The sequence below is a fragment of the Xyrauchen texanus genome, chromosome 46, assembly GCF_025860055.1.
Source record: "Xyrauchen texanus isolate HMW12.3.18 chromosome 46, RBS_HiC_50CHRs, whole genome shotgun sequence".
In the NCBI taxonomy this organism is placed as follows: Eukaryota; Metazoa; Chordata; class Actinopteri; order Cypriniformes; family Catostomidae; genus Xyrauchen; species Xyrauchen texanus.
This window is the reverse complement of record NC_068321.1, coordinates 10,582,911-10,610,518: the sequence shown is the minus strand read 5'-3', so window position 1 is coordinate 10,610,518 and position 27,608 is coordinate 10,582,911. Positions and strand designations below refer to the sequence as shown.

Genomic DNA, 27,608 nt, shown 5'->3' with positions numbered 1-27,608 from the left:
CTACTCTGCAAAAGGAGGTGGGCTCCTTCTCACTAGGGCACACCCAATTCACTCTTTCCACCTCATCATAGTCTGGTCTGGACAGATTTCACAAGGAGTTTATTTAACCTCAGAACAAAATGGAGATGGGAAACATCTGCCCATGGATTCTCATTTGAAATGAATGAATTTCAGGATGTGGTGCATACATTGTAACAATATATCCAATAAAAACAATGGATGTGCTAACAAGTATTGGTCGATGTAGGCTATTTTTGAAACCTGACTAATGCTGCCTTTGCAGAACATCCTATAAACTAAGCTGGCTTTAACTCGTCAGGATTTGAAGGCATCGTAGTTTGAAAACATGATATCCTACAAAATATTGTGCCTGCAGTTAAAAATGGCATCTGATGGAGAGGTTCAAATATTATAAAACATTTTTGTTCAACTAATGGAAAAACAATTGGAAAAAGAACACGATTTTTAAACTTTACCCTGCTTTAATTCTGGCAAAGATTCTTTCCAAATATACCAAAAAATCTTGGCCTTGCTTGTCATTCACAAGCTTGAAGTGTTTTTATTGTGTTAGTATAACATTACCGGTAATAATAAGTGCTTCAGAAATGTACCAAATAGGGTAATTACACAAAACATTTCTCCATGTATCAATGAAAGTTGTACAAACAGCAATGTATAAGTTCTTTACAATTCAAGTCCACACATCAAGATGAGGTCCTTTCACTTTCGTTGGTTTGGCTTTTTTTCAAGTCGTTCATCAGCTTGGCCCTCATCTTCTCCATCCATTTCTTTCTCTTTTTCTGTCGGTTCCTTTTCTTCTTCGGTGCTTGATTCTGATTAGCTGCTCCTGCTGGGCTGGTTTCTTTTGGTGGTCTGATGACAGTTTTTGTTCCCGGGCCTTGCTGTGGCCCTTTCCCATCTTTTGCCTGTGTGAGAATAATAATAATAATACAATTAAGAAATATATTTAGGGCTGTCAAATTAATACGTTTCTCTACCATCTGAAATATAGAATTTTCCTACCATTCAATTCAAGCTTTTCAAGTAGGTAAAGGAAAGGAGGCAATTCAAGCACTAAGTACCACAGTCATGTCCGCAGTCAGTGCAGCCTTCAGTGTCCTGAAAGCAGCTGCTGGACACTGGACGCATTATTGGCAATTTAAACAGCTAGGCAGAGTGCAAAATAATGGAGCAGGACACAGAATGGCGCAAAATGGCAAGAGTTTCAATTTGCAGAGCTGAAACTCTGGAAACGGCAAAATGCTTTGCAACAGCCATGCGTCTGACACACATGTACATAGAAAAGCAATTAAAACATATTGCATAACTGAATACAACAACGGGTCCTGACTTGATTAGCAAAGTGGATTGCTCTGGACTGTAGGCTTATAATCAATTATATTATAAGCAATATTTTGACTTCTAAAGCCAAGTTTTGTAATGTCCATCGGTGATAAAGTAATCTGTTTTATTTACCTTAATTTGGGGATTCTGCACATTAAATACTGATATATGCGGTGTGATTAACTATCATGTAATTAATTTGATTCAATTTGTTTTCATCATTGACAGCCTTAATTATTTTGATGAGTCATGCCATAACACTAATCGGATGGTTGTAGTGATTATTAATGCATTAAAGAGTACACAACCCACTGAACAAAGTAGAGGTCAGCCGGTTTTATGGCTTTGCCGCAGTTTTTTTTAATGAATTATCAGTATCGCCAGAAATCAATGCCATTTTACCCCCATGAACAGCATTATTGTTATCAGCTTTCTTCCAACACCTTAGTTATCAGAAACCGTTACCAAATATCAGAAGTTGTAAATGAGGCTGCAGAGTTCAAGCATGCCTTGGGCTGAGCATATAGGCGTGTTTCAAAGAACAGTTAGAGTAGTGTGCTCAACGGAATTATACAATCTCTGACACACAACTCCAAGCTTTTGGCAGTTGTTAAGGCACACATTTTTTGTGTGCTATGCTTCAATGAAATGTTAAGAGTCATGTTTCCTCAAGTTGTGCCTCAGTCAGCACCAATGCAATGTAGCATGACTCAAGATTGTTACAGAGTAACAGAAGGACATTTATGATGTTCAGGACCTGTACCAGCACAAGCCCATGCTGGAAAAATGCTAGACCAGCCCATTAAGACAACATTCACAATCAACACAAATGTTTTGATAATACCATGTCCTCACCAGACGCAATGGTATATTGCATATACATGTTCCATGTAAATCAAAGTTTTTATCCTAACTAGCCACAACAAGTGACAGGATATTCTGTCATCGTTTTATTTCTATATCTGCGGAATAGTGCTTGGTAGCCCCCCCACTGTGAACGGTCATTGGTCCAAAATTATGCTTCTCATAACTGTACAATGAACATCAAATATATTCTGAATGACTGTGATTGTGCCCCATTGTTCAGTAGTGTAGTGAGTCCTCCTTGATAGTGATTGCCACAGGGCCCTAAGGTAGCTATGTGGTTACTTAGGTGTTCTGAGTAGTTGTTAGCACTTTTTAATAGCCATTTTCCACTATCGGGCCAGTGCGAGCCAGGGCGGTCAACTGGCCAGCCAGGGCCAATAGCCTCGGACCTCGAGACCAAATTCCATCTGCGTTCCCGCCTTGGTGCCAATAGCCCCGCAAAGTTGCATTAAAACCCCCTTAACACGTCGCCTTGATGCCAACATCGCACACCCTTCCCAATTCCATTGTGTGCTTTAAAGGATTTGTACAGTGCCCGTAATTTAATTTTTTTTCCCAAACCTGTACTGTTGTGCGCTGGATATTCAACATGGCAAGTTCGGCGATCTTGGTGCTGACCTGACTCAGAGAAACTCCGCCTTTGACACTGACCATGCCTCAACCCTCAGTTGGCCTTGTTTGGCCCAAGGGTAATCAGTAGGCCAAAGGCAATTGGCCCCAAGGATGCTCCAAGGAGGCGCGATGATGACCCGGAAGTGACAGTGGGAATGCAACTGCCTTGGCACGTACTCATTTGGCCCGATATTGGAAACGCGGCTAATGTGATTGCAAGGGTGTTCTGGAGTTGCTAGCTGACCCAAGTTAAAAGAGCCCATCTCTATGATATTCTGGTCCCTAAATATGGCTTGGGTACCTCCTCCAATCTAAGCCAGAGTGGTTAAAACAGTAGAAATTGGATGTGGTTCGACCAAATGTACGTTATCTATGGCAATAGACCAGTGTGCAATGAGAGGGATAGTGCCCTGAACTCGCCCACGACGTTGTTGGAGTCTACGATGGATGATGGTACGTTTTGTTATGTTAACTCTATATTCAGCTTGAAAGCTTCACTTTATTTAGTTAACCAGCTACTGGAACGCTTGCTTCTAAAACAATCAGGCCAATTAACTGTTACACTTGTGTAAAATCACCATGCAAAAACTGCTTAATGCAGCACAATGAGCTAGTAGCTAACAGCTAGTGGTCGTGTTATTGTTTATGTTCAGTAATGTTCGTGTCAAGTTTAAGATGATATCACGGCAGTAGAGGTGGCACAACTATGACGATCAGCCTATAATACCACCCACCTTGAGGCAGCACTAAACTGCAGTGGAAAAGCAAGCTCAGAAAAGTAAAGCGAGCAAAGGCAAGTCGAGTTGAACCGTAACGAGCAGTGGAAAAGTGCCATAAGAGGGAGAATAGGATTGAATGTTGCTTGTGTGATTTAAACCTAGATCACTCACATTAGCACCATGGTTCAATATATGGAGCACACATGCTGACCACTGCACCAGAGCCAAGTAAACGAAAAGTAATACCTGAGGGGGTGGGCGTGGAGGGAAGGTGCAGGGTGGTCTGTTGTGTTTCTGGTGGAATGGCAACACATGCAAGGGGTCCAAGGGAACCCAGGGCACACCTGTTGACACAACAGGGGGTCCACAGTGCACGTTCTGCAGGTGGTAGAGACTGCGAGCCGGCTTGTCTCCATCACTAGCTTTGAAGATGGTCACAAATCCCTCTTGTGGTTTGTGGACCAGCAGGTATCGTCCTTCCTGTAACCTGGGAAAGTGTTAAAAGGCACAAGCACAACCTTATACACGTTTGATAGCTTCTTTATAAAATACCACACTGGGAATGTGTACCTGATGACACAAGCTTTCTAACACAAACATTGTTCAGCCTAAATGTTCTGAGCATGTTAATTTCTACATGCATTAGTATGACAACCTGCCATGAGGGTGTAAACTAACCAATCAGCTTTAAGCAGACAGATCACACCACACAAATGCTATACTGCAGTTCTTTGGCTGGAACACATACTGTAAATGAATGAACAATACAAAAATATACAAAAAGGACAGAGAAAAACTCACGTTGAGACTTTCTTCAGTAAGTGGTAGAGGTTGTTTAAACATCTAGCTGGCCTGAAAAGGAAATATGAATCATATTAAAAGACATTCAAACTTATTTGGAGAAATAATGTGTGATATACTAGTAATAGCCAGTAAACAGCAGATATTTAGTCATTTTGAGATTAATCATAACCTTGTCTTTTTGGCAGATTTACAACTTGGTTCTGAAAGTACAGTGGTATGGGAACCTTATGGAATTACCTGCATTTATGTATAAATGTGTCTTAAAATCTGGTTTTATCTTCATCCAAGTAACAATAATGAACAAACGCAATCTGGTTAAAACTAATAACACACAAATTAGTGTATTGTTCTTGTAAATACATCATTCAAACATTCACAGTGTAGGTTGGAAAAAGTATGTGAATCCCTAGTCTAATGTCCAATTAATGAACCAAGAAAAAAGGTGTGGGTTAGAGCTTCTTTGACATAAAAAGAACTCAAATATTTTGAGTTTGCTATTCACAAGAAGCATGGACCATGCCTTGCAAATAAAGAGATCTCAGAAGGCCAACAATCAAGAATTGTTGCCATGTATAAATCTGGGTTACAAAGGTATCTCGAAGAGCTTAGATATTCATCTGACCACAGTTAAACAAATGGCCTATAAATGCAGACGATTCAGTACTGTGGCTACTCTCCCTAGAAGTAGCCGTCCAGCCAAGATGACTCAAAGGGCACTCTGCTGAATGCTCAATGAGGTAAAAAAGAACCCTTGAGTGACAGTTAAAGACTTCATCAATGGAACTGGTTAACATCTCTGTTCATCAGTCTAGTATATGGAAAACATTAAACAGGCATGGTGTCCTGAAGGAAGCCGTTGGTTTCCAACAAAACATTGCTGTGCAACTGAATTTGCCACCATTACACATTACAACACTACTGAGAAAATATATTGTGGACTGATGAAACTAACACTGATTTGTTTAGGAAGAACACACAGTGCCATGTATGGTGTAAAAAAGGGCATGCATAACAACATGAAAACATAAAATTGCAGCAGGAAAAAATTAATTCCCAAGTTTATCAAGATATCCTACAGAATAATGTCAGGGTGGATGAGCGCCAGCAGAAGATCGGTAGAAGTTGAGTTATGCAGCAGGACAATGACTCTAAACAATGAAGTAATTCCACTACAGAAAGGCTTCAAAAAAAGAAAATCCAATCTTTTGGAGTGGCCCAGTCAGAGCCCAGACCTTAACACTATAGAAATGCTGTGCAATGACCTCAATGCTGTACAATGGCCTTTCACACCAGATATCCTAAGAATATGGCTGAGCTGAAGCAGTTCTGTAAGGAAGAATGGCCCAAAATTCCTTCTGAATATTGTGTCGACCAGTTACTGAATCCAAGGGTGCACTGTGAATGTTTAATGGGATGTGTTAATCAAAGTTATGAAAGTGTGCTGTTAGCTTAAGCACATTGTGTTTGTCTACACTTATTGAGACTTCGATAAAGATGACTATCACATTTTCTTGTCACTGCATGTCTTCCATTAATTTTTGTTCCACAGGGATTTAATAAAATCCATCATAAGAGAGCTCCAAGCCATAAACCAAACCAACTAGCTCTGAGGTAAATCATTTGATATGAAAACAGCATTTGAAAATCAGACAAAACACAAAAGGTGTTTATTTATCATCTTTAATGAGTGAATGAACTACAATCCCAAGAAGCATTGTGAATTATGTATGGAAAATATAAAATAATTGAAAAGTTGTTGAATATAAATACTGAATATATTTTAATTTTATTGCAAAAAAATATATGACAAATATATGAGTAGTTTAAGTGTGTAGTGACACAGACTCGATTGCATCATTCACAGTGCGTCAGGACAGTGGGTGGTCGAGGTAAAGTTTGTTTGGCACACCTTTTTTTGCTATGAATCTGTGATTGGTGGATTGTTTCCCTTCATGATCACAGGTAGTGTAGTTCTTCACCAGAAATTTGGCTATTAAACATGATTTTTTTAAAACAATAAAGATGAAATAACACAGACTGATGGCTGAAATAGTAGCATTTACCACTGATTAACAACCTTAGAGCTCAATGTAATTATGTATTTAAAGGTTTATACGCCATCATTAAAAATTATGGAGAAAACAAATGCAATTTTTACTTCTGGAACCAGACTGTTACACTTTATTGTTAATTTCATTTCAGCTGTTTTACGTACATCTCATTTGCTGTCATTACAGTTTAATAAGTATTATATTGGCCATCCAGCTCTCTACATATCAGTAACAGCCTTTTAAAAAAACATATTAGTCAAATACTTATAAAATAATATTTTAGATTTTAAACTAAATCTAGAAATCTAAAATTAGACTTTGAATTTGTAGTCAAAAATGTATGAATTATAAAGGAACAGCGCAAAATGATCTAAAAGCAGGATTTTCAAATTAATGCTTTACAATTAGAAATACACTCTATCTAGGACTGTTTTACATGGACACTCGAGGACCACAGACTCACTCACTTGAAGTCACAGGTGATGTTCTGAATCCAGTCATTTTGCAGCTCCTGGATCTGAGCCACTTCTGAAGTATGTGCATTAATGCGACCTACACACATACACACACACACACACACACACGTCAAAACATCTTTCAAACAGCTAACCTTTAAATGCAGATCATCCCATATGTAATTGTTAATAATAATCTTTCATAATAATCTTATAATCTATCATTTTTGTAGTATAATCTGATAATACCTTCATTCATTAGCCATATCGGTTAAGATACATTCCCATTTACTGTAATACAGACAAAAGCTAAAGAACTCAGAGCCTTTGACCAGTTTATGGTTTGTGTATATAAAAAAACACCATGTCAATGGGTCCCTGCAAATTTGCCATCAAGCCCTGGAAATCCAAACCAAAGACACGACACAACCTGTAGCACAAAATCACTGTTAGAAACTAAGAAACTTTATAATGTTGCAATAGCTGCTCACTAAAACAGTGTCTATTGCAATCTGTGCCTCATAATTTTCACATGAACTGTGTCATTCAGATTTCATGCCAGAATAAAATGAGCCCCACCCCTGTTTGTTCATCTGATCATAGGAGCCACTGCTCTAGGCCAAAGAACACAAGACGGCATCAAGGGAATAAAAGATACGCTGAGCTGCTCATCTCCAGTCACTGATGCAGATCTTTAAAATTCAAAACTCCACCCACAAGAACAAGTCCACCGCTGTTTAACCGCCTTTATGCACAGCTCTCTGAAATACTTGATTCGGATTGGCCAATCAAGGCATTCTGTGTCACATAATTTTTTGTATCATGATTGCTAAACTGTATAATTGACCGTTGTCCCATCAATTTACATAGTTGTACTAGTTTCATGTCACTAGTATTACTCTTTTATCTTACAAAACTCATTAATTTAAACTAATATCAATATTGCATGTCCATTTATTTATTTATTTGTAATAAACAGGATAATGTAGTCATTATCCTGCAAAATACACCCTTTAGGGTGATATAAGTGGCGTAGATGCAGCATAACACAAAACGTCTCGGGTTATGACTATAACCCTTGTTCCCTGAGAAGGGAACGAGACACTGTGTCGTTGAAAACGACTCTTTGGGGAATGCTCCTTAGCGTGCGCCTCTGAATTATGAATGAAACTATTCCAATCTTGATTGGTGTTGCGTCATGACGTAACATGTGACGGCATAACCGGATGCATAAAAGTGACGCCGGTACACACACACATTAGCCTAGCGATGAAGCAAGCCACTCTCAGGCATTGAGGGGCGTGGCAGGACGACGCAGTGTCTCGTTCCCTTCTCAGGGAACAAGGGTTATAGTCATAACCCGAGACGTTCCCTTCCGAGGGAACTCGCACTGCGTTGTTGAAAACGACTCTTTGGGGAACGAATGCCCACTAGGCCACGCACCGAAAAAAGGCCTGCCCTAGAGTGAAACTGAACTCAGGCACTCAACTAGGACGAGAGCACACGTGCGCCAGGCGTACTAGGGAGGTGCAGACTATAAAACCTGATGAAAGTGTGCGGGGTAGCCCAACCGGCTGCCTCACAGATCTCCTGGAGGGGCACTCCCGATAAGAGAGCCCTAGAGGACGCCATGCCTCTAGTTGAATGAGCCCTTATGGCCAAAGGTGAAGGCAAATTACGCACCTTGTAGGCCGAGATAATAGCCTGAACAATCCAATTACTAATGGTTTGTTTCGAGGCAGGGAGCCCCTTCTTAGGTGACCCAAAACACACTAACAGTTGGTCCGACCTCCTTCAAGAAGAGGACCTCTCGAGGTAAATGCCCAAAGCTCTGACAGGGCAGAGCAAATGGAGCCTCTCTTCTTCTGCCGACACATGAGGTGGAGGATGAAAAGCCTGCAGGACCGTAGACCATGCCGTGTTAGAAGGCACCTTAGGCACATAGCCAGGTCTCGGGTGCAGAATAGCTTTAACTCCGCCAGGGGCAAACTCCAAGCAAGCTGGTGTTACTGCCAGGGCTTGAAGATCTCCCACCCTCTTTAGAGAGGTAATAGCTAAGAGAAAAGCCATCTTGAATGTCAGGTCCTTGGGCGAAGCCGACTGAAGGGGTCCGAAGGGGGCCAGGGATAACCCTTCGAGAACCACCGCCAGGTCCCAGGCAGGAACCCTGGACCTGGTTGTCGGTCTCATCCTCCATGTACCACGGAGAAAACGAATGACCAGCTGGTGCCTCCCCAGAGGCCCATCAATCAGTGGTGCATGGAAAGCCGAAATGGCAGCCACGTACACCTTAAGTGTGGAAGGGAGAGACCACAGAGAAAGCGATTTTGAAGAAACTCCAGAACTGAAGCCACCGGGCAGTTAACTGGATCTAATTCATGTTCTCTACACCAAGTGGAGAACACATTCCACTTGAGGCCATATAATCTCCTAGTAGGCGGAGCCCTAGAGCTAAGTATGGTTTCAACCACCCCCGCTGATAGACCAGCATTTAGGTACTGAACCCCCTCAGGGGCCAGACCCACAGTTTCCACAGCTCTGGACGAGGGTGGAAAACTGTGCCCCCTGCCTGAGACAACAGATCCCTCCTCAGAGGAATCTGCCATGGCGGAGCTATCAGGAGTGAAATTATGTCTGAGAACCATACTCGGGCCGGCCACATCGGGGCAACCAGAAGTAGACTGATGCCCTCTTGGCGGACCCTTTCCAGGACTCCCGGGAGCAGAGCGATCGGGGGAAATGCGTACAGGCGAGGCCTCGGCCAGGCCTGTACCATGGCATCCAACCCCAGTTGGGCTGGATGTGAAAGGGAGAACCAAAGTGGACAGTAGGACGTCCCTCGAGACGCGGATAGATCCACTTCCGATGGTCCAAATTTGTCCCCTATTGACTTCACCACCTCTGGATGAAGTCTCCATTCCCCGGGCCTCAGCCCCTGCCTCAACAGGATGTCTGCTCCCTGATTCTGAACCCCCGGAACATACATTGCTCTGATAGACAGTATTTTCCCTTGGGACCAAAGAATTATCTGATGCGCCAGTCTGCACAGAGGGCGCGATCTGAGTCCCCCTTGTTGGTTCAGATAAGCTACCACTGATGTATTGTCCGAACGTACTAGGACATGGTAACCTTAGATGTCTGGAAGGAAGCTCCTCAGAGCCCTGAACACAGCCAACATCTCTAGACAGTTTATGTGCCAAGAATGATGATGGTCCTGCCACAGACCCCTGGCAAAGCGGCCGTCCATGACCGCGCCCCAGCCAGTGAGGGAGGCGTCTGACGAAGCGGTTTTCCGGCGACATGATGCTCCCAACACTGGCCCTAGGGACAGGAACCAAGGTTTCTTCCATATTAGCAGAGAACGAAGGCAACTGCGCGTTACTCTGATTATACTAAATGGATTCCCCTTGGGGAAAACCCCTTGGCTTTCAGCCACCACTGGAGGGGCCTCATGTGTAGAAGGCCCAAAGGTATAATGTTGGATGCCGCTGCCATGAGGCCCAGCAGTCTTTGAAACTGCTTTACAGTAATGGCCTGGCCTAGCTTTAACCCGGACACCATCGCCAGAACGGACTTGATACGTGCAGGAGACATGCGTGCCTGCATCGTAATCGAAGTCCCACACAACACCCAGAAACGTTGTGCACTGGGATGGTTGTAACACACTCTTTTTGTGTTGAGTCTCAACCCCAAACTTCGAATATGGCCAAGGACGACATCTCGATGCCGAACCGCCATTTCTCGAGACTGGGCCAGAATGAGCCAGTCATCGATATAATTCAGTATGCGGATGCCCTGAAGTCTCAGAGGAGCAGGAGCTGCATCCATACATTTGGTGAATGTGCGGGAGAGAGTGCTAGGCGAACGGAAGAACCCGATATTGGTAAGCTTCAGCCCAAAGCGAACCTCAGGAACCTCCTGTGACATGGAAGGATGGGTACATGAAAATAGGCGTCTTTTAGATCTATCGTGACAAACCAGTCCTCGGATCTGATCTGACTCACGATGACAGGAATGGTAAGCATTTTGAACCTGAACCTCCTCAAAGGCCGGTTCAAAACTCTGAGATCTAAAATCGGCCTCAACCCCCATCCTTTTTGGAACTATAAAGTACCGGCTGTAAAGACCGGACTCCCTGTCTGAATGAGGAACACGTTCTATGGCCTCCTTCAGCAGCAGAGATTGCACTTCTTGTTCCATCACCTGAGCCTGCTCTGGAACCACTGTAGTCTGCACCACCCCAGAGAATTTGGGGGCGGTGCCCGAACTGCAGTCTGTACCCTGATTTTATTATATGCAGGACCCATGCAGATATGTTGGGAAGATGATTCCATGCCTCTACAAAATCTACTAAGGGAACCAGCCTCTCGAGGTTTCCTGAGGACTCCGCTGCGAGAGCAACCTCGGTTGAGCCCTCCGAGGTTGTACCACCTCGGTAGGACCTCTTTCCCGAAGCTTCAACTAAGAGAACCAGCCTCTCGGGTGTTTTTCGAGCACTGTTCCCGACTTCCTGAAGCGAGAGACCGGCAGGATTTAGTCGATACTGTTTTTGTGACCACAATTGATGCTTGTTGTTTTTTTATATTTTTTTTTTTTTTTTGACACGAACGGCACGATGTGCGTTCGCTGGAAATTGATGTGGCCCGAAGCGTCAGAGACGGCGGGAAACCAACACAGATTGTGTGCTGCCATGTAAGCCCTACTTATTAAAGCAGATGTATCTCTGCAGGGCTTACTAGGCAGCGCCGGGGTTTTAGCCCATATCCCGTGCCCCCAAAACATCGTCTGTAATCAAACACTGGGGCTGGATATACGGGACGAATGCGGTTTACCCCACGATCTCGTTTTAGATATCTTTGTGGAGATCGGGGAAAAACGGCAAACCCCGGCGCTGAGGTTGTGATCTGTGCCGCAGGAAACGCACGTCTAATTTGCTTTCAACGTGCGTTCCCTGCTCATTTTACGGCCAGCTGATATTCAGTCTGGCCACGGCACGCGTCACAACCTCAATCAGCTCCTCATAAGCTTGGCCAAAAACTGGCATGCTTGGCTCACGGTCGTCCGCATCGATGCTGAGCATATCCACTTCCTCGGAAGCAGTGAGCTCAAGCATCGGGACCTGATCATGGGCAGAAGAAGCCGCGACGCGGGCTTCTGCACCACTCACAGTAGGCTCGGGATCCTCAAACGAAGAACGAGAAAGTGCCGCAGCAGTCTCATTCTCATCTGCAAAATCCGCTGCGAACCCCGATCTCAATCGCCGCGCTGCCTCAACAGACGCGGGACCAAAACCGTGGGGAACGCGAGCCTGATCGTGCTCATCAAAGCACGCCAACCGGGAGCGCAGCACTCTCATGGGTAGTGCTTCACAACTTTCACAGGCAGATCCCTCGAGAGCTGCCTGTGCGTGCTGCACTCCCAAACAGTTCACACATAAAGCGTGCGTGTCCCTACCCGTAATGAAACGAGGGCAGGGGTGCACGCACTTCTTGAACTGTTCGGTGGCCATAATATTTTTAAATCAGACAAACAACACCAAATAAGACAAACAATTTCAACATAGAGCGCTTGCTGAAGAGCGAAAGCTGGTGTGTGTGTGTACCGGCGTCACTTTTATGCATCCGGTTATGCCGTCACATGTTACGTCATGACGCAACACCAATCAAGATTGGAATAGTTTCATTCATAATTCAGAGGCGCACGCTAAGGAGCGTTCCCCAAAGAGTCGTTTTCAACGACGCAGTGCGAGTTCCCTCGGAAGGGAACCAGAATTTCTCAATTACCTGTTACTGTACAAATTCAATTACAGCGGCTTATTGGAATAAAGTGAGAAATATTCAGCTGGACAAATAATCTCAACATGGCAGCACTAATGAATGCAAGTTTTGAATAGCCAGCACACTGTTTAGAATAAAGTAGCTTTTTTTTCTTCTGATAATTATATGACAAGAGTCTTCACATATTTTCAGAAACACTACTATTAATATTTCTGTAACAGGACAGGTCGGTATGGGAATGAGAAAGTGTGGTTCAGGTATCTTCACACTTTTATTTACAAGGAATAAATGCTCTTTAACATAGTTAAACACTCATGCATCGCACTCCTGTGCGTCACTCTCTCTCTCTCTCTCTCTCTCCCTTGACTCTGGAGTGGGCTCCTCTTATCACTCTCCCCGGATTACTGCAACAAGAAACATCTGTTAGACCTAATTGTCACTCCTGGATGAACCCTTACCAATTCCCCTCTCCCTGGACGGACACTCAACCACGCCCTCTCCACAATTTCTTTCTGTAAGTTTAATCAGAACCGTTTCATTATATACTATCTCTTATTAGATGAATAGTTGATAGAAACACACTTGTGACTAAATAAGTGCATCCTTTAAATTTTTTTTTATAAAGAAGCAAAAACTGAGGTCACAGTGTGGCACTTAAAATGGAAGTGAATGAGGGCCAAAATTTTGAGGTTTTAAAAGGCAGAAATGTGAACTTATAATTTTGTAAAATGAATTACATTAATTCTTTTGTTAAAACTTAAGTATTATTTGAGCTGTAAATTTGTTTAAATCATCATTTTTACAGTAATTTTAAGGTTTGTTGACATTACATCATCATGGCAATAAAGTTGTAAAATTGACTATAAAATTACACAGAAAAGGTAGTGATAGTAAGTTGTTTTATCACACTATAATCATGTTAACATGCATATTGTTTATGTCTTGTGGCTATACTTTTGAAACGGTGAGTATTTTTTTTATTTTTATAAACTTGATCCCCTTTTCTCCCCAATTTGGATTGCCCAACTCCCACTACTTAGTAGGTTGTCGTTGTGGTGCGGTTATTCACTTAAATTTTGCTAGCAGCCATATCACCCTGTAGCTCAAGACTGGTTGCCTACTGAAGCTAAGCAGGGCTGAGCCTGGTCAGTACCTGGATGGGAGACCTCCTGGGAAAACTAAGGTTGCTGCTGGAGGAGGTATTAGGGAGTACCTGCAGTTTGTGTGGGTCCTAATGCCCCAGTATAGTGATGAGGACATTATGTAAAAAGGCACTGTCATAATGATGAGATATTACACTGAGACCCAGTATCCTGGCCAAATTACCCCATGGCCCTTATCAATCATGGCTTCCTAATAATCCCCATCCATTAATTGGTTCTATCACTCCATTCTCTCTTCTCCACCAATAGCTGGTGAGTGTACTGTGCACTATGGCTGCTGTAGCATCATCCAGGTGGATGATGCACACTGGTGGTGGTTGAGGAGCATCCCCTGTTCACTGTGTAAAGTGCTTTGAGTGTAGTGTCAGAAAAGTGCTATATAAACGTAACATTCAATCCAGGCGGAGGACAAGTCTCAGTTGATTCTGAGACAGTCAAATGTTATCAGATGCATGACACCACGGAGACTCCCAGCATGCGAAGGCTCATGCTACTCTCCAAGCAACATGAGCAGGATTCTCCCTAGCAACCGGGCCAATTTGGTTGCTGAGGAGACTTGGCTGGAGTCAATCAGCACGCACTGGATTCGAACTCATGATTCCAGGGGTGGTAGTCAGCGTCAATAATCGTGAAGCTACCCAGGCCCCTGAAACGGTGAGTATTTTAACGTTTACGGATTGGCCCCATTCACAGTGCCTCACTGAACCCAGATTTTATTAAAAAAGTTTAAAGGAGGTGCAATCAATATTATGCCACAAATGCTGTCAATTGTGCTTAACTTGTATTGAACGCAGGATATACCTTTAAGTGGCGCAAGAAATGTTTATTGTGAAAATTAATAAGTGTTCTGATTCATTGAACATTGGCGTCTTATTTTGCTGTTGTTGCCATTTTAGAAAAGCAATAAGCCACTTTGTCATGCGTTTTAGTAATTTTACCATGGTAAAGGTGTGTTATTAGGTATTATTACTGCTTTAATCTGCCTCTAAAGGCCTCTGTTAAATGTTCAGAGACACAAGGCCTTCTCAAACTGATCAAAAATGTGTTCAGACTCCCCTATATGAGGATGCCAACCCATTCTGTTATCTCTACAGCTGGATCCTGGCCTAGACCCACAGAAAAAAAACTAAATTCCTTCTCTAAACCTTGAGGAATCTCTAAACAAAACAATATGTTAAGAGCGAGCTTCACTCCATTCTTCTGTGAAGTTATTTTTACCTTCAGGCAGAAAATGCTGTCAAACATATAATGAGCTTTTGTAAAGCAATAGTTTATCCTATTATATTGCTTCAGAAGACTTGGAATAAAGAGCCAAAGTCGTATGGGCTACTGTTAAGATGCATTTATTTGATGTCCTTTTTGGAGCTTGACAGCCCCTGGTTCCATCCTACTCTCACAGAATGAACGTTTCTAGAACTCATTTATTGCAAACCTAGATACGTGAAATACGTGCCACTTTCTACGTTTTGCTGCAGATTTCTGGTGAAATTAACACAAGAGGCATTACAACAACTATGCTTTTTATACACTTTCACACAGATCACGGGTACTATGACTTTATAAACACTGCTATGTTATGATCAGTGTTGGGTAAGTTACTTTTAAAAGGTAATTAACTACAAACTAAATTACATCTTCTACAGAGTAATTAGATTACTGTACTAATTACTCTGTCTGAAAGATAATTGCATTACTTTTTACTAATTAATTTCTAAAACCCTCATCAACCTCAACCAGATGAAAAATATAAGGATAGACATGAAACTGTTGTTTTAAATCTTTCAAATAAATCATATACAATCAAATAAATTATTTATGAACTGGTAAAAGAATTTAAGGGGGCAGCATTAAATTAGAAAACATACATTTTAACATTAAACGTTACATTTATATTTGAAATTCACTATTGTTTTATACAGAATTGTTCTAGAGTCTATACAGTAATTAACACAATTACATAAGAAGTTAGTAATTAAATTACTGAAAAATTAAGAGTAATCCCTTACTTTACTTTTTTCAATGAAAAAGTTATTACAGTAATTATTTATTTAGTAATGCATTAAACCCAACACTGGTTATGATATCAAAACTCTTTAACTCATCATCTGAAAAACACTACATGTTAATGCTTGTATTTCAGACCCACTTATACATACACACTAACTCCAATGTGATTATCTTGCATGGTAGCTCACCTGATAGAATGTTGATGGATTGAGTCGAGACTGAGCATTACAAATTTGCCAAGGACGCTGGCAACAAAAGTGAAAATGAAGCAACAGTGCCATAGTAGTGATGCTAAATGACATGGTTGCTTCAGTAAATGTGCTTTTAAATGTTGAATTTGCTTTTAAAACACTATCAGTTCCCCGTCTGTCACTCACTTCGACATTGTGTCGAAGAAGCGACACTAGGGGTCTCTCTTGAGAGCCTCACGCATCTCTAAACTTGAGAAAAGGCCAATGAGAAATTGGCAGACAGAATTTGCATGTCCCTCCCCTGGACATACGGGTATAAAGGGAGGGAAATATGTGTGTCCATTCAGATTTTTCCTTCGGTGCCGAGCGGTTGTGTGATCAGGGAGCTGTATTCACCGACTGTTTCACTCATCTCTACAAGAGCATATACTGTTGGATCTATGGTGCACATCAGCGGCTTTCTCCTCTGCACAACAGTGCAGCTTTGCCCCTGGGCGCTTCAACAGCGCTTCTAAAATAGAATATTTCACTAAGAGAGTTTATTTCTCTAAAAGAGCAATACACAGCGGCGTTGAATGTCCTTTTCAGGATGTGTCTTTATAAAGACGCCCTTCCGCCCCTGTGTAGTTCCTGGATGCGGTCGAGTTCTCTCTGCTCCTGACGGTCACAGATGCTGCCTCGTGTGTCTGGGCAGCGATCACACCGAGGCAGCATTTGTGGATGGTTCATGTTCTCACTGCGAGAACTTAGCATGGCAATGCTGCAGTCGCAGCTTTCCTTCTTAAAGTGGAATGCCACTCCACCGCCTTCTTCCCACGGGATTGAGGACGACCCGGATGGCAATGGAGGCAATTTGGGGATGGCAGCGGCACCATGTCATTTCCACATGTGGCCTGAAAACCCATGTGATGTATTCTGCCACTCTTTACCTCCCCCCAGCCTGGGCAGGTGGTAGCCACCGCAGGGTCTTTTCCCCCCCGAAAGAATAGGAGTTGGAAAAGAACGCCTTCCCTGATACTTGTGATAGTGTTAAGATGGCCCCAGCTGCTTTGACTCTGCGAGAAACATAGAGAGATAAAAGGCGCGGCTGGCGTAGGCCTGCTCCCATGCTTTGCATGTTGCCTTGTTCCCCCCTTCGGGTTTCCAGGAACCTAAAAGGTCTATGACAATTTTATGGGGCGTTGGGGAAGGGTACGCGCAGTCTGACGCAGCCTGTCGCTTTGGCATGCAATTGCTTGCCCGCACCTGCATCAGCAGCGCACGTACATGGTTCAGCGCATGGCGTGATTGAACATGGACCCCTAGTGTCGCTTCTTCGACACAACGTTGAAGTGACCAACAGACGTGGAATGTCTAGGTTACTATTGTAACCTCCGTTCTCTGATGGAGGGAACAAGACTTTGTGTCCATCCCGGCCACGACGCTGAACTGAGCCACTGCTATGGCCGAACCTCACTCTCGGCTCCTCAGGGCAAAATCCTGAATGGACAGGCGCATATTTCCCTCCCTTTATACCCGTATGTCCAGGGGAGGGACATGCAAATTCTGCCTGCCAATTTCTCATTGGCCTTTTCTTAAGTTCAGAGATGCGCAAGGCTTTCAAGAGAGACCCCTAGTGTCTCGTTCCCTGCCACTCTAGGCGAACGGAGATTCTACAATGAGCCGTTAACTCTTAGGAACACGAAGTTATCTATATTAGTAACACTCAGAGCGTTAAGCGATTTTGGTATTAGGTTACAGAAATGTCTGTTTTTTGTTCACCACTCATTCATCTTTTAGGTTTAGATTAAAGTTTTAGGTTATGGAGGTACTTCATACTTTTCAATCTAATATTCAACTTAAAAACCTTGTCTGATTACAACATAATTTCACTCACTTTTGGCACTTCCTGCTGGACATTTCACCAGGAAACTGCAGCGAAACATGTATTGAAGCAGGCAATTTTAGATTGCAAAAATGTTGCCATAGTCACAATTTCATGAGATCAGGCTACCTGGTTCCCATTCATTTTCGTTGTATGGAAGAGAGCAGCTCGGACAATCTGCTAAACGTGTCCGTTAATGTTCTCATTAGAAAGTAAGTAATATAACTTTGGAACAACACGAGGGTGAGTAAATGATGACAGCATTTTCTTTTTCAGGTACTCTATCCCCTTAAGACTGTTGTGATGTTACAGACTCTAGGACGTCACATGATGTTTTTCTAAATTATCCGTGGAGCAGAAATAAGTGTGTGTCCTTTTTACTCTCACTACTGATGGTGAAATCCACATCGCCGTACACTCTCACCGAGATACCTAACATAAGGTCGCATTCTTTGCAGCCCTTGCAAAGTTGAAATGCTAGTAGCTATGGAAACCTTGGCTACAAACAGTGAGTCATGAGATAGGCATGATGGGAGTTTTTGGGAAGTTCTCTTTGTGCTGACTCTCCTTACTATAACTGACACTCACAGAGAAATATGGATTTGTAAGCCTTTTTTTCCCAGTTTGTTTTTTATTTTATCGGATTTAAAAGCCAAATAAAACTCATTCTACAGTTTGATTTGGTCACTGGTAAATATCATGTGTTCTTAAATGTGAAGGCTGCCATTTCAGCCATTAATGCCTCTCCAATCCACAAACAGAATCAGTCATGATAAAAGTCCTAACCTTTCGGAACAGTTCATATAAATACCTAAAACGAGGTAAAGAGATGTTAGGCAGAAGAAAAGGACACATAAACTAAAAAAAAAAAACACATCAGTTCTCTTACTTATATAAGACACGGTACTGGAGTGGAGAAGTTTCTCGGCCCACAGCTGACAGGCCTCTGTGTGGGTCAGACTCTCGGCTCCGTAGCACAGCTGATACTCCAGCTTGGTTAAGACATGTACTGGAACAGCCTAGATGAAAACAGATTCAAGGATTATCAACTCACACACAGCAGTTATGTGTCACTGTGCTGTTAAAACAGAGATAGGCAGTTATTTAAGTGAACATAAGCTGATTTCAAGATTTTACCACCTTGTGCTTTTAGTGACAAGAAATTCTGCCGTGAGTTTGTGGCACACTGACAGGAAAGAGTCTGTTAATACACTGATAAGCCTTAAAATCAGTCTATACAGCTCTGCACAGGAAATCAGTTTGTAAAAGCAAGGGAGTGGTGGATGTTACTCAATCCTGGATAAGTACAAATAAAAGTGCCCGACATATCCACACACTGGCTGTATCATTGAAATCCAATGATTAAGTCAACAAAGGACTTTAAAAAATAAATAAAAATAAATAAAAAAATCACTGAAAAGGATGACATATATAAACTAGATAGGTAATGTTTGTCAAGGCAAATGATGGTAATACAGACATAACAGTAAGACAAACATGGGGGAGTGATGCAGAAATTCTAGTTAAAAATACTAACAGACAGATTGATAAATAAATCAATCTGTCAACCGGTAGATAGACAGCCAGACAGATACATTTGAAGCAGATTAAGGACCTTGTTTGGGTTTCTTTACATTAGATTTTCTGACAGTTGTTTGAATGAACAAGCATACCATTGGTCCATTTTAACATTTCATTCTGGAATTAAATATCCCATTCATTTCTTCCATAGATAAATTGATTTTAAACACTAACTTATAAACCTTTAAAGAAAGACCTACCATGAGTTCCGAGGTTGTTCATCGATGGTTTATTGCTTCCGTTGAAGCCATCCGTTTGCGAAATTTCAACTTCATTGTTTTATTTATTTAATTTTGGGGGGGATTTTCTCCTAATTTGGAAGGTCCAATTCCAAATGCTCTCTAAGTGACTCGCCTCAATCCGGGTTTTGGAGGACGAAGAAAATTCATCACGCTATTATTGAAAGTTCAAGCTGACAACACTGGGTGGACCACAAGAGACTACAGAAGCCTAAATATGTAGATACATTATGCCTAAAAAGACTAAGACATCCAATATTAATACTATTTTTATTTCGATATGCTGTTTTTAGTAAACTGTGAGAGACATGATGTGGGTGACTTGACTCAATTAAGTTCTTGATCTTAAGCTTTTAAGCATGATGAAACCGCAATGCGAGCACCTTATTGGCTGCAAAACGCACACACAATTTTACCAGTTGTCATATGAAACTGTCTTGTTCAGTTTCTATTACATTGGATACATACCCGTCTTTATGTTTTCGTCTTGTCTGCCACCTCGGTAGTCGATGTTATACAGTCGTCTCTATAGTAACATTCATGCGTATTGGTTGACTGATGAGCATGCCTGTACACGTGCTTATGTGTTTGATTAAACACAGTTGTAACGCAGTTCAATGGAAAGGAGGAGGCGAGAACCGGCTTGACGACATAAATAATATTTTAATGATTAACAAAATACAAACACACACACATGACAGGCATGCCCGTAAACAATCTCTCTATCCCACACTATCCTCCGCAGTCGGCCTTCTTGGAGGCTTGATTAGCCTGATAAGGGACCGGCTAGAATCATGACCCGGCCCCGCCCTCTGCCCTGCCACAACAGTAAAACAACTCTGGCTACACCTACAACTTCAGGGGCTACTACAACTGAGTCTAAGTCCAAATAACTAAGTCCAAATACATTAAAATTGGACTCATGACTCGTACTCGAGTCGGAGTCCAAACTCAAGTACACCAAATCTACGGGGAACCATACAGACTGGCTTACTCCGACTTCCGGTGGCCGGCAGCAACTCCTCCATCCCATGGAGGACAGCCGTGGCTCATCCCCTTCCCGGCAGCTGGCAATGGCTAGGACAGCATATCCCTCCTCCTTCCCGTGTTTCGGCACCAATGTAATGGTTAAAAGATGGGCAAGGAGGAGGCTGGAACTGGCAGAACAGTCTACTTAACTTTAATTAATTAATTTAACTAAAACATAAAACACACAGACAGCACGGCTGCGTGAGTCTCTCTCTCTCGAACTGGCGTACCCGGCTCTTCTTTATCCCTCTCCCGCTGATTGGGCTGATTCAGTGCCGAGCGTCCATCATTACGGCCCGGCCACACCCTCCTCCTCGTCACAGGATGATTTGAGGAAAATCTATAGAAAGAAATGAATGGGAAAAATACTTCCACAACCCAGATGGCTGAAAAAGTTGGCGGGAACTGTTGCACTCTATTACGAGATGGCAACACGGAGGTTCTACTCTGAGCCGTTCACTTCTTGGGAACACGGAAGTTATTTGTTTTTATGACAACATTCATAACGCCAAAACGACTTTGTTATTGATAACAGAAAAATATTTAGCACTACATCAATTCATCATCCACCTTGATATGTTGTTGCAAAATGTTTAAGAACAGAGTAAAAGTTCCAGGTAACTGCCCAGATGGCATATCAAACAGAAATATGTGCTCACTACCTTGATGGCCACTGCCATATTGGTTCTTTTCACATGACATCATGTCTGTCAAGTCGGAGCTTTCAAAGAATTTCAAGTTTACAACTTGTAATTCTGAGCTCTGTGAAGATGTGACGCTTTTTACAAGTAGGAATTATGGTAATTCCAATAAGAAATTCATAAGAATTCATAAAAAGGGATTTTTCAACGTCCTCTGTGTGAAAAACCTTGAGTCTATTCAGATAGAAATGACATAGCACACTATTCCAGAACAATCTCAAGGTCTGTGTCGAGTTTGGTGGATGTAGCTCGAAAGATCTAGAAGTTAGTGTTAGAAATATTGGTAGCAGTTTAGGGATTTTAACAAAAGTTGATCCTCGGGCGTATCCCTCAAACAGAGCAAGTTCAGAGAGTGAGACTTACAGCTTAGACAAACAACATTCATCAATTAATTGGCTCAATAACTCTACTCTTCTCTCCACCAATAGTTGGTGTGTGGCGAGCGTACTGGCGCATTATGGCTGTCGTAGCATCATCCAGGTGGATGCTGCACACTGGTGGTGGTTGAGGGGAGTCCCCTTTTGACTGTGTAAAGCGCTTTGAGTGTAGAGTCAGAAAAAGGGCTATATAAATGTAACATTCATTCATTCACTCAAATGTAACATTCATCATGTGTCCACTTTACCCTGAAGGTTTCTCTGTCATGTCTCGGGTGGGCGATGTGAACACTGCTCCGCACCATAAATAGAATGTCCTGCAGACTGTAGAGTTTGTAAAGAACGCTGCCCTCTGCTGGAGGATCATAGTCCAATTCATCCTCTGCACTCGCCTGAAGTTCCTTCTTCAGAAGACCTGCAAGTGAAACAGACACACAGCATTTAGATCCCTAAAGCCGCATCTGAAGTGGCATATAGTACAAAAAAGATGCAGATTTTAGATGTTGCTAATTGTCTTTACACAGAGCCAAAGCCGCATCAGAACGGATTACTTATTATGGGCTGACACAGAGGCTACAAGAGTCCAAACTTAACAAAATCCCAGATGCAGTTTATTGTGCAATCAAAATCCCAATAATAATGGTGCATAACACAGAACCTTAAATGGATAGTTCATCCAAAAAAGGAAATTATCATATTATTTACTCAACCTCATGCCATCCAAGATGTTTATGACTTAACTTTTTTTACTTCTGAACACAAATAAAGATTTTTAGAAGAATATCTCCGCTCTGTAGGTTCATACAATGCAAGTAAATGGTGGTCAGAAATGTGAAGGTCCAAAAAGCATACTGTATAAAGTTAGCATGAAAGTAATACATATGACTCCAGTGGTTTAATCCATGTCTTCTGAAGCAATATGATAGTTGTGGCTGAGAAACAGATCAATATTTATGTCCTTGTTTTTGTTGATTTGCATTGTTTTTGCATACCACCACCTATTTGGCAGGGAGGAGAATTTATGGTAAAAAAGGAATTAAATATGAATCTGCTTCTCAAAAACACCTATCATATGGCTTCTGAAGACATGGATTTAACCACTAGAGTTTTATGGATTACTTTTATGCTGCCTTTGTGCATCTTTAGACCTTCAAAGTTCTGGCCACCATTCACTTGCATTGTATGGACCTACAGAGCTGAAATATTCTTCTAAAAACCTTTATAAGCTGAAAAAAATCTCATGAATTGAAATCTTAGTAATCTGATCACTAACGTTTTTTCTGAGTGGCTAGAAGCACAACTGGGGTCGACATTGTGACGTCCTCGCCCAGACCCTCTTTGGACTCCAGGTATGAAGCGACACACGGTTTGACCAGCGAGTGCGTTCTGTGTTCTGTAGGTCTGTCTTCTGGGACCTGCGGTTTCAGCAGCTCTTGGTTCTTGCTCGGAGTGGGTTTCAACATGGCATCCTGCATTTGCAAAATCTGCCCAAGCTGATCACACTCCCCGGAAATTCTTTGCCTTTTGACACCTTTCTTTGTTCCTTTGTCCAAAGGGTTTGTTGTGGCTGGGTCTGGTACGTTGGGAGAAGACACTTCAAGAGATGGTTCAGCCTTCTGGGTTTGGGGTCTCTGCGGGGTGCCAATGTGATCTATAACCAGTCGGTCCTCATCAGAATCCGATTTGTGATCTAACTTGTCTTCTGTAGTCATTCTTCTTGGTCGCTTGGCAGGGGGGCATTGAACAGAGGGCAGCACTCCTATCTTCTCTTCTGAACTTCCCTTCACAAGTTCTTCCTCTGAAACAGCACTTTCATCCAGCACACCGTTTTCTCCATCAGTCAAAGACAAGTAGGATTCTCCCTGGATTTCAGTCACTGTAGAATCATGGGGTTCTTCAGGATTGTCTTTGGAAGTCGAGTTGCCTTTTGTTGGATTTTGAGAATTTGTTAGTTTCTTGGGGCTTGAAGTAAGTTGAGGAGGAGCTTCAGCTGCATTTGTACAGGCTGTTTTTGGTTCATTCTGTTCTTTCACCTTCTTTATGGGCTTGCAGGACTCCCCAAATGACTCTAGGTCTGTTAAATCCACCTCAAAATCCATGCCAGCATCATCAAACGCAACAACATTTCTGGAGCTTTGCTCCTGGGCAAAAACAAATGTATATCAGTGTTGGGTATTCTCCGATTTCAATGTAATTAGTTACTGCAATTACTTTTTACATTTTAAATTCTTGCAGTCAGATTAAAGTGACGTTAATCAATAAATAATTTGAGAGAAGTGGATCACTGATTTTGATGTAACTTACCCAAAACTATTAAATATCTTTTAGAATTGATCATTTTTATATATATTTTTACATTTAAATGTTTCACTCTCAAACAATCCCATAGTAACCACAGTTTTATGCCAAAATACCATAGCAACTGAAATTATTGTTCCTATAAACCTATAATAAGCATAATAATATAGCATTTCCACTCTGTCAGCAAAAAGAAAATGTAATGTTTATTTTTTAAGCCATTGGTTTTTACTGTAGTAATATTATGCTTACCATGATAGATATTAGCCCTTTTACTTAAATCTACTTAAAAGTGAGGAATAGTTCAATACAATCGATTATAAAAATTGTCAAAATAATTATTATAGTTATTTACTATACGTATTGTGGTTGCCAGAGTGTTCTTTTTACCTAAATAAGTTACTCTTACCATAGGTGGTAGGTCCATTTCATTAGAGAGGTCTTCTGATGTGAGGAAAAATATGGGTCGAGAGACTGTCCTCTTGAGTGCCAATTTCACACTCTCTTCATGAAACAACAAACTTCTCTCTCTCCAGCTCATCTCGGTCATCAGCAGAGGAGGATCTATGTATGCGGTCTTGCTCTGACTGTTGCCTTATTAAAAAAACATAATATTTACTGTGATGGGCTGTTCTTGATTACAATAATCTGTAATGACTGAAAATAAAGCAGTCTCTGTAAACCACTAGTGAAATGGGCTTGTTTATAATGGTGTAATGCAGTGTATGATTTTGCATCAGACAACTATTAAGTGTTAAAATTCACCCTTTTTTCTTCATTGCAATTTGGTGGTGCTGTCAATCTAATAAAATTACCTGAACATCAATGGCTACAGATGGGGTTAAAGCAGATTTAGGTCATGTTCAAAATTCAAAACAACAGTGCAGTTGGCTTCAGACCACAAACAACATGACCAATATTGACACTTGGTGACCCCTCACCTCTGTTAGGATTAATTTTGACACAAACAGGCAGCTCCCATGCTTCGCTGAACTTGGAGTCATTGTTCATGAGCCGTATTAAAGCCTCTTTGGATAAACACACATGTGGCTCGTATGTAGCGCTGAGTTTTTCTGCATTACTGTCACTGCTGACAGCCTGCAGACAATTAAGAGAGATCAAAATTCAGATTTAGAACTGATTTATTTCCTAAGTATGGTAGATTTATTGTATTGTAAATTATATTAACATTCTATTCTATTGTATGCTTTTGTCACAGAGAAGTTAATGTAAATTAAGTGCAGCAGTGCCATCTAGTGGTTGACTGTACGTCTAGCTTTAGTTGCAGGATTGTTTTAACAGTATGCTAGACTGCTCATATAAAATAACACAGATTATGTTATGTCCGACTAAAAAGAAACAAAAAATGAATCACATAGTTACAGATACTTACAGCGTGTAAAGAGCTAGCTTTCTTAGCTGGTGGAATAACAGATGAAATGGTCTCATAGTCAACAGCAAGCTTGGTGTTTTCAGGCATCATTTTTTTCTCTATCATGTCTATTTTACCCTGAGTTAAAAGATGAGATTAACAACTATATGCAATATAGTTAAGCATTTAAGGGGAAAAACCATAAAAGATTCAAAAATAACTACCATTGCAAGAAGTTGTTTCTCAAAGTTGAGAGAGATGTCACATATAATCTTTCCTCCTGTCAAGCCGGTAATTTCTTGTATGCTGTAAACCTGAGGGTAGCTCTTCATAAGTTCCAAACAGGCTGTGAAATATTCCTGTGAGCAAAAATTTTCAAAAAAATAATCACCAATAACCAACAATTTCAATATCTGCAAAAAACAAAGAATAAATAAAACAAAAAGCAAAAAACAAAAACAAACAAAGAATGTCAGAACATCTTTAGTACAAATAGAACATTTGCATAGTTAAAAAAAAAAAAAAAAAAGACAGAAATAGTCCACAATACCTCAGAATAACGAGTGCCACCCAAGGGCATATAGTTGTACCCATTAGCACATGCTCTCGAAACATCTTGCAAGTACTTCATAAAATCTGCCACCTCATTCCTCACACGCTCACACAGCAAATTCTGATGTGATGCAATGAGAGACAACTTTAACCACATAAAAACAGTCTTATACATCCATCAAACAAGATCAAGTAAGGCCCATTTTATCACAGTAATATCAGGACATGAGAAGGTGTACTGTACCTTTGAAGCTGTATGATACATCTTATTCTTGAGTATGCCCAGATATGCCCTTCGGTCCTTTACGTTTAGGGCGGAAAAGCAAGGGTAGGGCATCATGGGTTCAGGGAAAGGCTTACTCTCATTAGACTTTACAAGGTTGAGTTTAACATCAGCTTGAGATTGTGTGCGGTCAGAGATGGGCTCAACTGATTCATTGCTTTTACTGGTGCTGGGCTCTGAAACTTCTTTCTCACACTTTGGTTCTAATGAGGGTCCATCTGGCTTTTTCTCGCTGGTCTCTTCATCTTTTACATCAGGACTTTGAAGGAAATTATCACAAACAATAAGATACATAATAATATCTTTATGGGAAGGCCATTTGCAGTTTCAATGTTAGTACTCCTAGCTCTCCACACAATAACAACTGATCTAAGTGACCCTTACCAAATTTCCCATGATTTTACAGTAGTAATGCTAAAGTGGTATTCTGGCAAAATGTTGCAGATTCACACATAATCTATAATAAGGCATGTCAGTAAATCTACTTAACTAAAACTACAGCAGTTATAGATTTTGTTTAGGCTACTACTTTCCAATAAATACCATAGCACACATGGCACTGTGTTCACTAGGGTCTAACACCAAATACCACAGTTAAACTATGGTTATTGCACGAGAACGATCGTAAATATGGGCACTGGGCAATCAGTTTTCTCTTACCTTTGTAAAAATGCATACAGTTCCTGGATAGTGGGCGCAAGAGTAAACTTGTCAAACACATCTCTAGAGAACACAACCGGACTAGGGACAGGAGCATCATCCCTGATGACAAATAATCACAGTAAACTCACCGCTTAAAAGTGAACAGAGCAACCTGACATTATGCTTAATATCCCATAAAAAGGCATAACTATAACAAAGCGCTCTAAACTCTGTTGACTGGTTATTTATCTTGTTACACAGACATCCAAATAAACTCACAGTTAACAATAAGACGCGTATGCTAACATAATTGTACCGTCACCTACCATTTTAACTCCATGGCTGCAGATGTTTAAAAGTATTTGGTTGTTTTTCACATCATGCTGGACAGTAACGGGATTCACTCCGTCCTCCCGCACGTTGACGTTCCTTCATAACAACAATGTGCGAGTACGAATCCTCCGTGTAGAAACTTATCATGAAACAAAGGTTCCGCACTGATTATTTTTTGATTTGCCAGTTTTAAAAATACGACTATAATTATCACAATATATATTTATTCGCAACCAATATAAAGGTATTATTACAATAAAACTTTGTTAACGTGGTATACGCCTCCACCGTCATTAACAAACACTAACTTATATTTTCGTCAAAGTTTTTCACATCCAGCTGTGAAA

The 27,608-nt window shown here is 41.4% G+C and overlaps 1 protein-coding gene and 1 long non-coding RNA gene across 2 annotated transcripts in view; one reads left to right on the top strand and one right to left on the bottom strand.

Moving 5' to 3' along the window:
• Window positions 1-27,608, top strand: part of LOC127637959 (uncharacterized) — a 158,728-nt gene that overhangs the window by 35,471 nt on the left and 95,649 nt on the right. The gene's annotated exons all lie outside the window — the stretch shown is intronic.
• On the bottom strand, window positions 98-27,370 carry ice2 (interactor of little elongator complex ELL subunit 2). Its single transcript, XM_052119229.1, has 15 exons — window positions 27,255-27,370; window positions 26,947-27,048; window positions 26,248-26,545; window positions 26,002-26,124; window positions 25,676-25,810; window positions 25,473-25,589; window positions 25,021-25,177; window positions 24,489-24,673; window positions 23,055-23,922; window positions 22,030-22,196; window positions 18,744-18,873; window positions 6,865-6,949; window positions 4,344-4,394; window positions 3,789-4,029; window positions 98-926 (listed from the first exon to the last, which is right to left on the bottom strand). Exons 1-15 carry the CDS (start codon window positions 27,266-27,268, stop codon window positions 705-707), a joined length of 2,895 nt encoding a protein of 964 aa, XP_051975189.1. The 5' UTR covers window positions 27,269-27,370; the 3' UTR covers window positions 98-704.